General features: G+C 40.1%; 1 protein-coding gene across 1 annotated transcript; it reads right to left on the bottom strand.

Annotated features, from left to right (window-relative positions):
- Nucleotides 1-3854: 3854 nt before the first annotated feature.
- neu1 (neuraminidase 1) lies at nt 3855-15770 on the bottom strand. The gene is made up of 6 exons (XM_082521699.1): nt 15499-15770; nt 12788-12977; nt 12151-12413; nt 8874-9056; nt 5865-6084; nt 3855-5081 (listed from the first exon to the last, which is right to left on the bottom strand). The coding sequence occupies exons 1-6, from the start codon at nt 15583-15585 to the stop codon at nt 4861-4863; spliced, it is 1164 nt and encodes a 387-aa protein (XP_082377825.1). The 5' UTR covers nt 15586-15770; the 3' UTR covers nt 3855-4860.
- Nucleotides 15771-16250: the final 480 nt, after the last annotated feature.

A 16250-nucleotide genomic window follows, 5' to 3' on the forward strand; every position in this document is an offset into this window, starting at 1 on the left:
ACAATTAATTTTACAATAGAAATCTGAAATTTCACGTTTTCAATATGTAGATGGTGCATTATCTTTTTTAATATATGTTAATTGTAATACATTTATAAACAGAAATCTAAAAATTTGATTACAAACATTTGACATTTTTTATATGTTACGATTTCTGTATTTATCACTTCATAAATAAATAAATAATAATAATAATAGAAAATAAAAATGCTAAAAGACACAAAATTAAAACTTTTCCACCTCTGTGCAAAGACTTTGAGCCATGTTTCTTTATATTACCTTTGAAGGAGCCAGTCCTTGTTTTTTAAAGTGGTCTTGAACTATACTTCTCCAGTCTTTCTGAACATCTTTCAAAGTTTTCCTTTGGCCATTGGCTGCTTTTTCACTCATTTTCAGTCCAGTCTTTGTACCTGACCATTTTCAGAGGAATGTTTGTTTGTTTGTTTGTTTGTTTGTTTGTTTGTTAAGCACTTATCAGTCATGGATTGACCTCAATGTTATTGATCATCCTGACAGAAAATACAATAAAAGGCAGGCACTGACCTTTGAGAAGACTGGAAAGCCATTCCTGAAGACTACATAAAGAAATGAGAAGAAATGAGGACTGGCTCCAGACTTTTGGTTGTACTATAGATGGATAGATAATTTGCAGTGTGAAATTCCAGTCATGCCTATGGAGCCACTTATTTTTTTAAAACAAAAAGATTGCCAGTAAAAGTCTACAGCTGATTACTTACACCGAGATGTCTTTTTTTTGTAAGTTTTATAAAATGTTATGATTTAATTTTCCATATATGCACTAATTTGCATGAATATTGACTATAAGTGTATGAAATAAAGACCTATATGTGTATTTGAATTTACTTTTTCCAAGCGTAAACAAAAACATGTCAGAAAAATTGACGTTGGCGTGACATTTGCAACATATTTTTTTACCTCATGACTCAATTGTGACTTTCAAAAGGCGATTCATAATTAATCTATTTTTTTTAAACTACATTCTATTAAAATGCAAAATATGTTAACCTGTTGATATGCCTAACTGCTGATCATTGTCATCTTGGTGGCTGTCTATGTTCCCCCCTCTGCTAACCCCACAGCTGCATGTGACACTATCCACTCTGCCATAGCTCGGCTACAGACTCAGCACCCGAGTGCCTTTATTGTGATCTCGGGTGACTTCAACCATGTATCACTGGACAATACACTACCAACATTCAAACAATATGTGGACTGTCCCACCAGGGGAGAGAAAACTTTAGACTTACTGTATGCTAACGTCAAGGATGCATACAGCTCCTCCTCCCTCCCCCCACTTGGTAGGTCAGATCATAACCTGATTCACCTCACCCCCCGCTATGTGCCAATTGTGAGGAGGGAACCTGTGACCACCAGGACTGTTAGGAGGTGGTCAGAGGAGGCAATAGCGGAACTACAGGGCTGTTTCGAGGTGACCGACTGGGAAACACTCTGTGAGCCTCACGCCGAGGACATCAATGGGCTTACTGAGTGTATCACAGACTACATAACTTTCTGCACCGACTCCATTGTTCCAGCTCAGACTGTTCATTGTTACCCAAATAACAAGCCGTGGGTGACTAAGGACATCAAAGCCCTCCTCAACAACAAGAAGAGGGCTTTCAGAGGGGGCAACAAAGAGGAGGTGAGGAAGATCCAGGTGTTACTAAAGGACAAGATCAGAGAGGCTAAGGACAATTACAGGAGGAAGCTGGAGTGGAAACTCCAGCAGAACAGCATGAGAGAGGTGTGGAGGGGCATGAAGACCATCACTGGATTCAGGCCAACCAACAGCAGGGGAGCTGAGGGAGGTGAGAATAGAGCCGACGAGTTGAATCTGTTTTTCAATAGATTCGACACCACAGTGTCTGCTCCCACCCCCACAACCTCACCTGCAGTCAGCCTGGAATCCAGAGCCACACCACTGTGCCAGCCTCTCTCTTCACATGTTGCCTCCTGTGAGATTCCTGACACCCCTCCCCCACCCATCACCTTCACTCAATACCAGGTTGAGATGCAAATGAGGAGACTTCACTCAGGCAAGTCTGCTGGACCAGACGGAGTGAGTCCCCTTGTCCTCAAGGCCTGTGCCCCCCAGCTGTGTGGAGTCTTTCATAAACTGTTTATGCTGAGTCTGAGTCTGCAGAGGGTCCCGGTGATGTGGAAGACATCATGCCTCGTCCCTGTACCAAAGACGCCTCGTCCCAGTGGCCCCTAGGATTACAGGCCCGTGGCACTGACCTCCCACATCATGAAGACCCTGGAAAGGCTCATCCTGGACCAGCTACGACCCATAGTAAGACCACATCTGGATCCCCTTCAGTTCGCTTATCAGCCTCGTCTCGGAACAGAGGACGCCATCATCTACCTGCTCAATCGTGTCTACACCCATCTGGACCAGCCGGCGAGCACTGTGAGGGTCATGTTTTTTGACTTTTCCAGTGCTTTCAACACCATCAGGCCGACCCTCCTGGGTGATAAGTTAGCAGCGATGCAGGTGGATGCTTCTCTGGTGTCCTGGATTGTTGATTACCTGACAGGAAGACCACAATATGTACGTCTCCCACAGTGTGTGTCTGACAAGGTGATTAGCAACACAGGGGCACCACAGGGGACTGTCCTCTCCCCCTTCCTCTTCACCCTCTACACCACAGACTTCAGCCACTGCACAGAGACCTGCCATCTTCAGAAGTTTTCTGATGACTCTGCGGTGGTTGGATGCATCAGCAGGGATGATGAGACAGAGTACCGGGCTGTGGTCGACTCCTTTGTCACGTGGTGTGAGCAGAATCATCTGCAGCTCAATGTGGCAAAGACCAAGGAACTGATCGTGGACTTCAGGAAGACCAGGAAACACTTGACCCCTGTTTCAATCCAGGGGGTCAGTGTTGACATTGTGGAGGACTATAAATACCTTGGAGTACACATTGACAATAAACTGGACTGGGCTAAAAACACCACAGCACTTTACAGGAAGGGCCAGAGTCGTCTCTATTTTTTGAGGCGACTGAGGTCCTTCAACATCTGCCAGAAAATGCTGAGGATTTTCTATGAGTCTGTTGTGGCCAGTGCGATCCTCTATGCTGTTGCATGCTGGGGGAGCAGGCTGAGGGTCGCAGATGCCAACAGACTTAATAAACTGATCCGTAAGGCCAGCAATGTTGTGGGGATGGAGCTGGACTCCCTCAAGGTGGTGTCGGAGAGGCGGATGCTGTCCAAGATAAAGACAATGTTGGATAACACCTCCCACCCACTCCATGACATGTTGGTCAGTCACAGGAGCACGTTCAGTGAGAGACTGAGATTACCGAAAAGCACCACTGAACGACACAGGAAATCATTCCTGCCTGTGGCCATCTCCCTGTACAACGCATCCACTTAACACACTGTTTGCTGCTACAACTACACGTTTCTTTTCCAACTATTTATTTATGAGTGACTTATGTATGTATGTATGTATGTATGTATGTATGTATGTATGTATGTATGTATGTATGTATGTATGTATATGTATATATTGTACTATTCTTAGTTAGCGTATTGTCCGTCTTGTCTTAATGTTGATTTAAAATGGAGCACTGTAACAAAAAATAATTTCCCCCAGGGATCAATAAAGTATTCTGATTCTGATTCTGATATTCATATCCCAACTAAATGTTCTTTCTTTTGGAAAACTCAGCACACTGATTTTCATTCTAATGTAAAGTAAGTTTCAAAATAAAAGCAGTAAATATTTTACAACTTAAAACTGAAAAAATGAGTTTTTTCCCTTATATTAGAGTTGTATCAGAAAGACGTATAGAGAAAAACATGAAGTGACATTTTTTGCCTTCAACTGTGGTTTAAATCAGTCCCTCCCTTTTATTTTCATTTCAGACATAAAAAGTGTGTTTTCCACAATCAAATCCATAAAAACAAGGACAATGTGACAAGAAGGAAAATCCATTACAGCACAGATTCATTTATCCGCCAAGCAACTACAGACAAAGGACATTTGGTCATAATCTGACATTTAAAATATACAAATAAAATAACTCCGCTTCCGCTCCATAAGTACAAACAAAGACATTTTGGGTTACGTTAGGCACCTTTTCATTCACACATTCTTCCACACATGTATATGAAACAATTATTTAAACCTCAAAGAAACAATTAAAGAGAATTTATAAGTGAAAATATATATCTTTTAAAAAAGGTTTTGCTTTTTTAGGCCATTATTTTACACAATTACAAGTTTTCTAAAGGTAGAACTGATTTCAATCAGCATGAATTCACAGCAAACTTTATGATAGTAAAAGAAAAAACTGTTGCATCTATAGTGGTTCAAAAGTAATTTTCACTTTCACACACTCAAACATTAGTTTTTTTTCTGTCCCAAAACAATTAGGTTTACAAAATACTTAACAATCAGCTTTTTGTAAACTATGTACCCCGTCTGTAAAACATTCTTCAGCATTTCCTGCTTTGACATATTTCTCTGCCCGAATTTTGCAGCTGTGTAGTTACTTGGCAAATAAAATTAAAGGGTTACAAACACGTGATTTAAACCCCCTTTGAAAAATGTAAAGGACAGAAGGATTAAATCAGAGAAAAATATTTTTTGATGGCGTAATCACAAAATGTGTGCGTGCAGATTCTTCTTTCTCCATTTTCGTGATATCCTAGAATGAGTCTGTTTATCTTCCTGAGAAAGATGATGGATTAAAAAAAAAAAAAAACCCTCTTCCGGTTTTCTTTTTTCCCTTAAGTGTTTAAATCTGAGACAAAACAGATAAGTTATTTATGTTTAGTTTGCACCATAGTTCATGTCTGACTTTGCTCTACCTACGTCCTCGTGTGCTCTTAACGACCACCATACAGGTGGATCTTGGTGAACGAGACAGTCTCGAAATAGTCTTTCTGGCCCTTCTCGTAGATGACAAAGATGTACTTGCGGTCTTCTACAGAGCCGCTGTCCAGTGATGTCATACTGGAGTAGCCGCTCGGACCCGCCCATATCTGGACAGCTTTGTTCTCCCAAGACATGCCGTTTGTCAGCGACCATTTCAGGGTTAGATTCACTCCTGAAGGAGATAAAGCATCACTTATTTATCCACTCAACTTAATCAGGATCATTTCAACCTGGGTTTTTTCTCATCAGTGAGACTCTGTGTTTTATGCTGATTAAGCAGTTTCCACCTGTACTGCAAAGATTCAGGGAAACAAGGTCAATCTATCTGATTACAGCATTGCATCATGGTATCATTTTCTGCCAGAAAGTTTGCCTCAAACTGGCGTGCATGGATCACTGCGTAGCATCAGATTTCTGTGTTTACTTTCAGTTCAAATTGAAACCGAAATAAGGTGAAAGTCACTTTTTTATGAAGCTTTACTGAGCTTGTACTTTAGCTCATATGTGAATACAGTTCATAAAAAAGTGGAAAGTTGCCATGATTTATAGAGCTACAGTAAAAACAAACCAGATAAGTTAGGGGAGCTGAAATAAACTTAATTATCATTGGATTCCATAAGAATATAAAGTAGTTATTGTGCCGTAAAGGAAAACACTAAAAGTGGCCAAAGTAACCAAATATTAAATTAAATTTATTAGTGAATACTAAATTTACTCAGGAACTAACTGGGTGGACATTTTTGGGGTAACAGGACATGAATATTTAATAATTATAACTAATGCAACTGATATGAGCCAAGAGTAGAAACGGGAGCAGAGATCACCATGTTTCATATTAGCATTTCTCACTAGAATGGCATACAGAATACATAAAGAGTAACATTCTTAATACACAAAACTAACTTTTTGCTAGTCTTACACAGAGATGAAAAAGCTTAGTGCTCGTGTTTCTTACTCTTTTGCTCATTGGAGGGGTTGGTGAAGTAGATCACGCCCTCTTTTTGCAGAGCTCCGGCTGCCACTACAGGATCCACCAGTGCCTCGTCAAAAATCAGGCCTTCTAAGGGCAGGGTCAACCCTCCATCATAGCTGTGCACCACAATGCGGCACCGGCAGTGGTAGTTGTTCTGGTTCCGGACGTTGATGGCGATGGTCCCGTCAGTCAACTCAATTGGCTGCAGAAGAACAGACGGAGAAAAGAGTGTATCAAAGGTGAAAGATTATAATTACAATTGTAATAGGGATGCCTTCATATAACTGCACTGAATAAAATAAATGGGAGAATCTACACTGAAGTTAAAGACAAAAACAACAACTTTCTGTCCACTAGAGGGCAGAACCACACTTCACAACAGTGCACTATGAGCATTCACGCTTCCTCATAATGTCACTAAATAAACTAATGCTAACTCCCCTTTAACTTAATAACCACCAAACTTTATTTTTGCTGCTACAAGTGTGACTTTTCCCCAAGAACCACTTGATAATTTTCTGTAATGCAAGCAAAACAAAGTCATTTTAAAACTCCACATAAACATTTCCAAAGACAAGAGAGAAGTGGCTGTTTAACGTAGGTCTATCAGAAGATTCAAATCATTAGTTACACTCAAGAACAAGAAGACCAAATGATACTTTTCCATAAAAACAACTAATAGAGCCTCCACAGGTTTGGAATATATTGGTTGAAGAAATTAAACCAAGATTAACTGATACCAGAATGATGGGAAGATACAGAATGGAGAAAGAAAGGAACTGTTCATGATCCAAAGCAAACCACATCATGTGTCAAACATGATGGAAACAATATTATGACATGGAAATTTACGGCTGCCAATGAAACAGAGTCACCAGTGTTTATTGATGATGTGACTGCTGACAGAAGCAAACTGCAAACCACACTCAAGAATTTCACAAGAAACTGGATATTCCTCATAGGCCAAGCGAGTCACCTGATCCAACCAAACACGGCACGCGTTTCAGTTATTAAATAGAAAAGTGAATGTAGAAAAAGCCTCAAATAAGCTGCAAGGAAGGAAACCATCTGCAGTAAAGGACTGACAGAGCATATTAAAGGAGGAAATGCAACATTCGGTGATGTCCTTGACTTCAAGGAGTCGTTATTAAAAGCATTAAAAACAATCCTTATGTTAATTTTTCCTATCGTGTTTGAGCGTCTGAAATGGGGGACTGTGCATAAAAAGGGCCATCATTTATAAACAGTTAATCGTTTTGTAATCGTGAATTAAGCTGAAAGTCTGCACTTTTAAATCCATCGTAGTAGTGTAGTGAAACTCTGGTATTATTTATCCTGTACCACTTTATTTATAAAGCAAGTAAGTGAAGGAGATCACCTGATGTGCGATGATAAATCCTTCCACAATTCTGGAGCCGAGAAAGCTCTATCATCTCAGAGTTTGCATTATGTCTTTGGAACGAGTAAAAGCACGTGGCCTTCTGACCTGACCTGCTGACCTGTACATAAACATGTGCTAGAGTAGGTATGAAACAGCACTGTGCTAAAGTATGCAGATGACTCTGTTATTGTTAGTCAGTTGCAGGAGGCCAGCCTCATGATTCTGTTAAATGGCACGTTGAGTCCTCTCTTCAGTTAAAAAATGTCAAAAGATGTTAATCACTGATTGGTCTGATTTTAGGAAATGTTCTCACACACAACAGGTCACAGCTATAAAGGGCCAGGTGGTATAACGTCTTGAGTCTGATAAACATCTTGGAACAATTATTGATTCAAAACTGAACTTTGAGGCAAACAAACTGTGAAGCTGTGAGCACAGAAGGCACCAGCAACTGTCCTGCTTGAGGAAACGTTCTTTCTTCCACAAAACCACGATGACTTTATCCCGCTTTCACCAAGTCTGTTTTGTCCTTTTCCTTGGTGGTCTGGATATTTATGTGTAAAAAAACAGAAGCTCACTCAGGCACAATGTTAAATTACAGGCTGACTGGTGAGCCACAGCTGAACCCAGCTTCTCTGTATGTCAGGCAGTTACAGCGGTTGGCTAGTTAACTTTCACTTGATGACTCACAGCCGTTGCATAGCGAGTTTCAATCTCAATCTCTTCAATCTCTAAGGATACAAACAGAGTAATCTAAAGCTGAATGATGTTTGATCACCACTGTTATGTTTATATAAATGATATGCAAATACAGGATATGGAATGTGAAAATGTTTAACATTTGCTGATGTTATGGCTGTTTGTTGGTTTCTTTAATGGTAATTTTAAGTCTGATTATTTTGCTCAGGTATGTAGATTTGAGGATTGGTGTAAATCTTGTTATTTGCTGATTAATGCTGACAAAGGGAAACGCCTTGAATTACACGGGCTCAAAAAAACAGGTTTTTCACTTTCTGATCAGTCTGTTTAAGTCAGTAAAAGCTTCAAGCGTCTGAGGACAAGATGACAAGATTTATGGGAAGTATGATTTATGGAAAATATTGATGTCATCAACAAGAAAGCTAGTCAGTTTTTTTTTTTTTAGGAAGTTAAAAAGTTAAAAGTCAACAAAAACATTATTTTTTTGGTGTATGTCAGCTTCAATATCTCCATCTGGGATGGTAACCCGAGTGTGGCAGATAGAAACAAACTGGGCAGCATTGTCAGAACTGCTGTTGGTTGACAACAAACCTCATTAGATAATCTGTATCACACTGGCGTCTTAAAAACGCCGTTCTGTTGTTGCTGTCTGAGAACGTCCTCTTTATTCTGATGCCACTAGGTAGAAAAAAGGTGTGCATGTAGTTATTATTGTATGAATAATTACCAGTATTTTTATTATGGATTGATTATGAATTGATCTGCAGCATGGTGAACCAAAGAAAGTTTTCCGCTAATGTCGACAACAAAGTTAATTTAATTGTGGAAATGACAAAAAAACTCTGTAACTGTTCAAATACTAATGGCTCTAACTGTAATCTCTAACTGACCGACGGCACCAGCAAACATACCTGGCACTCATCAGGGTTGAAGTCCTGCGCTTTTTTCTTCTGGTTGTAGGGGATGCTTTTCAGCGCTGCACCGTTGTACCAGGTTTGTCCGTGGTCGTCGCTCAGGATGCAGAAAACACCGTCGCCCTCCAGTGTCCCATGACCGCAAACCACCAACCTCCCCTTTGCAGGATTGAAGCGCTTCTGTAGTCCAAAAGACACAAACAAAAAACAGTTCAGGGATGCAGCTGTTGGTTATCATCATTTAGTATTTTTTTTAATGTTTAAACACGGTTGGTGAGCTGAGAAGTCAGAGAAAACAAAGAGGAGAGGAATTAAACGAGTGAGCTGTGTTCAAATAATTTATTTATTTTTTTTACAGATACTGTTTTGTGTCATATTACTGATTAAAAAGGTGTAATATCCACAAACATAACAGCTCTTAAAGATTGATATAGACTGTGGAGAGAAACAAGCAGCTGCAGACATTACTGTCTGGATTAAATGCATTCAAAGCTGAAAATAAAGCTATGCATCTGGTTAAATTCAATTGAATAAAGTCCATATTAGAAAGGCAAGTATAAATATAGCTCACACAAAAACAAAGAGGTTCATTTACTGAATATCGGTGCTGTTACACTTGCAGTGCCTTACATTATGCTCTAACTTTTTCTTTTATAAACCAGCTTTAATATTCCTGTGTGTGAGCTGAGCACCTCTATGCAAGGAGAGGTTTGCTTGTCTGGAGCATTCATGTGTGTGTTAACACCAGCGATGATCTCAGAGGAGCAACTGCTGCTGCCCATCAGTCTGGGTTTCCAAACAATTTGAAGTTGACTCAAAAGTGGAAAACATTCAGGACAGCTGCTGATCTTCCCAGGACTGGACGTCCCAGCGAATTCACCCCAAGGTCAGATGGTTAAATGCTGGGAGAAGCTGGATAAAAATCCCTGAGAGCTACATCTCAGACTCAGCAGGCCTCATCTAGCAAATTAAATGTTACAGTTAATGTTCGTTTAGAAAAAGACTGAACAAGCACAGCTTGTTTGGAAGGGTTACAAGGAGAAAGCCTGTCTTCTCTAAAAAGAACATGAAAGCACAGCTTAGGTTTGCAGAGTCGCGCTGACTCCTGGAACAATGTCCTTTGGACAGACGAGGCCAAAGCGGAGCTGTTTGTTCATCGTGCACAGCACCACCTGACAACCAAACACAGCATATCAGCACAAACACCTCATACCAGCTGTCAGGCACGGCGCTGGAGCACCTAGCCACAGGACCTGAGCACCTTACAGTCATTGAGTCATAAAGTCAAACAGTGGTGCTACAAGCTACTGAATCACAGAGTGTACTTAGTTTTTCACATGACTGTAGCTCATAATAATAATAAAAAAATTAAAAAATGAATCTGCATGTTCTAGGGAAGGCAACAACATCATAAGAAGCAGATTTTATTACAGCAACGTTTATAGTTCACCTCGCACTTAACATAATGTTTCAGTGAAGGTTCAAAACATATCAGCAGGTTACGGCATTAATTGGGATTCTATTATCTATTTTTATTTCATAAAAAGGTAGACCAGTGTATCCTCTGCTTAACGAAATAATACTTCAGCACTTCCAGCTCACTTCACTTCACACAGTTAGGACCCTTTCATCATCGACAGCCTTACTCTGACCTCTCAGAGGCATGCAAGGGGAAAAAGTGACATTTCAACTGAACATTTTTTATACTTCTCATTGTTCTGGAAACCCCATTATAGTTTTAGGGAGCATTCATGGTTACGAATTTATGCTACACGTTCGGGTTTCACACTTAGGATCCCAACTGCTCAGCCACTGAGGTGATTCATAGTATATTTAGACATTTAGTAAAGACACAAACATCCCAACATGTACACTTTATCTTCCACTGATGCCTTTCTTATTTATGTCTGATTTAAGTATTGCTTCCCTGTTTAGGATTAATGAAAGTATTTAAGGAAGTCATGTCAGTGTGAGGTATTTTGATTACAATTACAGGTAACTGAAAAATACTCAAGTACAATCGTTAGACCACAACTAAGACATACTGTGCATCAAATGCAACAACAAGAAGCTCCGTTTGCATCTGATTCTGAGTCCATTTTAATAAACTAACGCTCTGTGAGAGGTTTATATACTTTCAGCTGCTACTACTGACCCCTTTTTGTCTGAAATGAAACAAGAACAAAGCCAGGTGTCGTTTCTCTAATCTGGACAGAATAATAAAAGAGACAGCAATCACGAACCAGTGCAATCCTCAGTAATCCTTTATCTTCTGAGCTCATGACTTCTTTTTTTTTTCCTTTTTATTAAAGCTGGCCTGTTTTTATGACAGCTGCACATTGCAAAACTCTGATGTCAAACTCAAACCAGTGCTTTTGTACCCGAGTCACATTGGAATGTGTGTGTGTGTGTGTGTGTGTGTGTGTGTGTGTGTGTGTGTGTGTGTGTGTGTGTGTGTGTGTGTGTGTGTGTGTGTGTGTGTCAGTCAGAGTGTCAGAGTGTGACCCCATAAACAACTTCCCTTAACCTGCTGGTCTGGAAAATCCAACAGTTCATCTATATGTAAAAAAGCACTTAGACTAAAACTGACATAGCTACGTTAATCCTACCGTAAAACAATAAGACAAGGTACAACCTCTCCCATACTCCCAGGATGTGGGGGTGAACGCCAGAACACCCTGGAATGTCACAGACCCCCTAGGATGAGACATTCTTTCAATATGCCACCAACTATATACTTCTAAACACTAATGATTACATGCAGTATTCTACCATATGCAAACTTATATCATTAAAGGATTATACTGACTACTAAGTACAATTTTCTATTGACAGATAGGGAGTCAGATTGATAAAGAATGTAGTCTACAAGTAGGATCAATAAAAGGCTTGTGGCTTCTAATGCATGAACACACAATCACTCTTTTTGCTAAGCATCAAAAGAATATTCTTAATGCTAATTTAATGCAAATTAGTTTTTGCACATTACACCTAAACCTCTTCAGAGCATAATTACAGAGGTGGAAAACAGATGCATGGAGCAAGATTTCAGGAACAGGAACCAAATTTACATTATAGCCACAGAGAAATCTGCCTGGAAAATCTCACTTTAACATCTTGAATCGTGACTCTGTGATGGGAAGTGCTGAGCACCCAGGAGCTCATGATCACAATAAAAATAAATCCAGCTTAAAGGTCGTTTCACTTACATTTTAGCTCATTTTACAGCTTGAAAAGTTCTCTCACTTCAGTGTCACATGTCTTGTTCTCTCACCTGGAGGCCGAGGCCCGGCCCGGGAGCAAAGTTCTTCACGCCGAGCGTAACCGAGAGGTTTCTGGGCGGGGTCCAGCTGAGGCCGTCATCCCGGCTCTCCACCATCATGATGCTGGCCGGGCTACAGTGGTAGTGGTGGAAGCACACTGAGTAGATCAGAATCACTGAGCCCACTTCCTCGTCCACCACAACAGAGCCCAGGTTTATGCCATCCGGTGCCGCCCCGTCATCGATAATAAAGGTGGTCGGGGACCAGGTGGCTCCTAGAGAGATGATAGAGGAAGAGGAGGAGATGAAGCAGAGAAAACGTGACCTGTTTTTTGTGCTTTTGTGATTTTTACTTTTATTTCAAGGCTCAGTCAGCAGAATTTATATCATCAGTCTGTTTGAACACTGCGTAGAACTCGTTGATCCAGTTTCAAGGTATGAAATGTTAAAAAAAAAATAAATGGTAAATATAAATAAAACCAAACATCTACTCAAAATATCAATTATGGTTGATGCTAACAATGACATACACTCCCAGACATTCATTCAGAAGCGATAAACTCTCCTCATTTGCGCCCATGTGACTGCTGACTGTTTTCTGACACACTGTAAGTTTTGTGTGACTGTCTATCTCTTGCAGTGGTCTTGCCTTTGTCTGTGGAGCGCCGCAAAGCAAAGAATTTCGCTCCAATGTCAGAAGAAGAAGACTTCCTGGCTTCTGCAAACGCCAGCAGGCTTCCTTTGGGGGTGAAGGTGAGCAGCGGGATCCTGTAAGTGTTCACCTGACCCTGGGCTCCGCTCACCCACAGCAGCTGCTCCTCAAACACCAGGGGGTCGATCTGAACAGCGGGGAGAAGGGAAGGTAAAAGAGAGGGAAGAGATATTTGTGAATTATCTGTAGGCAGGAGCATTTTCAGCATGCTTCAGGTGTCATGTAACAGACAAACATGTGATCTGGCTTTGAGTTCAGGAAATGAAAAGAAAATCAGGTGATCTTGCTTTTCCTTTAAGGAAGCGATTTTGTGTCCTTCAGCCACTAGAAACTATTATCAAAGGTCTAAAGTGGCATCCTGGCACCTAAAATAAATAAATAATTCAACCTGATAGGTAATCTGGTACAGAATAGTCTAAATCAGTTCATTTTTCATGTGGTGCAGCCTGACAGTCCTTTCAGCTATGACTATGAAGGCAATTAAAGTCATCACATGGCCCTGTCGTGCACCAACTCCACTGAAGCGAGGAGCTTCCTCCTTCTGTTTTTTTAATATGTCAAGTAAGTTAAATTCAACATTTCAAACATCTCAACTTCTATCACCAAAAACACAAACTGTTTCTGTGCAGTTTGAATATTAATACATCTGTTAGCTAAGGGTAGAGCTGCAGTATTTTCCAGGAGCACAAAAGTGAATATGATTTCACACTGACAGACAGGTCAGGAGAAGATGAGAGATTATTTTGAAGGGTAAAGACTGTAACAGATAAACTGGAAATTTAAAGCTTACATACCACGTCCTAGTGCATGCCAGATTTTAAAATCAGGCAGTGGATCTGTACAGGATGTGCAGCTGAAGTTATCTGATTATCTAATATCTGAAGACTATCCTCTGATAGTTCTAACATGTTATTAAAAGTGTATACTGTGTTGTATGGTTTACAGCTGCATGGTGCACTAATGCAGGTCAACAAAGCCATAAGACAGATAGACAGCAGACATTTACGTGGGAATTATGGTTTTAAGTTTTTTCATAGGATTCGACATAAAGTTCTGGCCATGCAATAATATACTCAGCTGAAATTAGAGTTAATTTTGATAATGCATTAAAATAAATGTCCATATGCATATGACTAAGTGACACATGTTGCTTCTAGAAGGGTTTTGGTAGGAACAATCAATACGAATGTAAGCCTTTCTTTAGTAACACTTACCAAATTCCACCTTTACCCTAGCTTTAAGGTTTAAAAGCAGCAATGATGATTCATGTAACATCAGTACTGTAGAAACTTGTTCTTTCAGGGGTCACAACAGCTCAGCATTTCATATCTGCCTCCATCTCACCCTATCCTTAGCAACTCCCTCTGCATGTCCTGCTTCACATCATTTGTGAACCTGCTCTGTGGGCTCCCTTGTCGACGTCCTGGTTTGGCAGGTCTCTAAACCTGAGCTCTCCCTCTGATGTGCTCATTTCTAATCCTGGTCATTTTGAACAAAAATGTTAACATCTTCAGCTGCACCTCCTGTCGTTTTGTCAGCACATACGTCTTCAAACCATACGTCATAGCAGGTCTAGTAACAGTTTAATTCTTCTCTCCAGAGCATGCCTGCACCTCTCCAGAGTCTCTTCCACATGCTTAGTACTCTCACTACAGATCACAATGTCATCTGTAATCATAGTCCATGGAGACTCCTGCAGACTCCCAATGCATGTGAAGGTTATCCTGTCTAACGCTATGCCCATCAGTCAAAGTTACAACTCACCAATAAGACAAAAAGGCTTTTAAATATGATGGAAACTACCATAGAGAAAATGAAGCAGCAGTATATTTTGAGAAACAGAGTTACTGTCTTTTTTTTTTTTTGTTAGTGTGACTTTAAAGTGTCACACGAGAGGAAATGGTTCGAAGTGATGTGTCATAACTGGCTAAAAATGGTCTGTTACCAGAGAGAGCAGCAGCCCAAATAACAGTGAAATAACAGAGAATGCAGACTAGCTCATGAGGCCACAAGAACAAACTTCTTATGGTGTTTACTTAGCAAGAGAGATGGGCAAGTTTCATTCAAATGTAATATATCTGCTTTAATCCCAGCATTGTTAACGCGTCCCACACAAACTGTTTGTCACACATTTAGTTTGTTAGTTGCAGTTTGTATTCAGCAGCAGGCTGAATCCGCGAAGAGCAATAACCCTAAGAAATGCGGGGCAATAGGCGACAAAGAAACTAAACTACATGCGCAAACACAGAAAACTTCAAGTTCCCCCAACTGCCAAATCCCACTTTAACCCCTGGTTATATCCACTGTTGGGTTGCTTGCCTTTAGATTACTCTCCACCCAGAAAACAACCGCGCTAAACTAGATAAGTGATGGATGATGATTTTACTACAGTCATTGAACGTCTTTGCACTGTTTTATCTCTGAAGCAGGAAATATATAATATTATTTTTCTTTTATATATTCTTATTGTTATATGGTTGCGCGTTATATGACCTGAATGAAAGTAAAGTGCATGTTTGTAGTCCATCTTCTAAAGTTGTAGTTTCAGCACAGACATCCGCTGTCACATTATTGCTCAGAAATTCATGCCGAGCACTTAGCATGCTGTTATGAAGAGACACTAAGCAGATAATTGCGGGCTACTGTACCTGCTGAGGGCTGACGTTAGAAACACAGCAAGACACCACAACAAAGAGCTGTAGCCAAAGAGCAGCGAGCCGGCTTCCTGCTGCCATGTTGGCTCTTTCTCGTAACTTCTTCTTCTTCTTCACTCCGGCAGACACAAAGAAGCGAGTGAGGAAAGAAAGTGTCGAAATAAGTCCGCAAAAACAGAAACAAAAAGAGTAGTAGGGATAAAATTCTCTCCTCTACTTCATATACCGAAAGGCCTGCCCCTGTGAGTCATATGACCCAAGGTGGGAGTCACATGACTAACGTCACTCGTTGCCTACTTCGGATTTAATGGTATTTAACCTGACATGTTTTCTATAGCCCTTTATTAACTATTAGAAATTTATTATTATAATTATTATTATTTTTTTATTTGGACTATTTTGAAAATGTTACTTTTCACTTTAATTGCTATATTTTATTGAGTCTACAAGAAAGCCTGTATGCAAGTGGTGTAAATACATGTATAAAATTGCAAATACATAATATTACACGTGTTGTGACATTTTTAATTAATTATTAATATAGCTGATGGATCAGCAGGACTTACATCTATATCGTCTTGGCTCAGTTTTTTCTCGAATATACATCCGGAAATACCGTCCGTGCGTAAATATGTGCATCTAATTCAAATTTACTTATGCACTAAATTATCATATCTCTATTCACAATACAGCAGAATGGATGCACTTATTACTTTTATCCAAACTGTGGCAGAATATCATGAAAA

This window comes from Aulonocara stuartgranti (genome assembly GCF_965226115.1).
Source record: "Aulonocara stuartgranti genome assembly, chromosome: 22".
NCBI lineage: Eukaryota > Metazoa > Chordata > Actinopteri > Cichliformes > Cichlidae > Aulonocara > Aulonocara stuartgranti.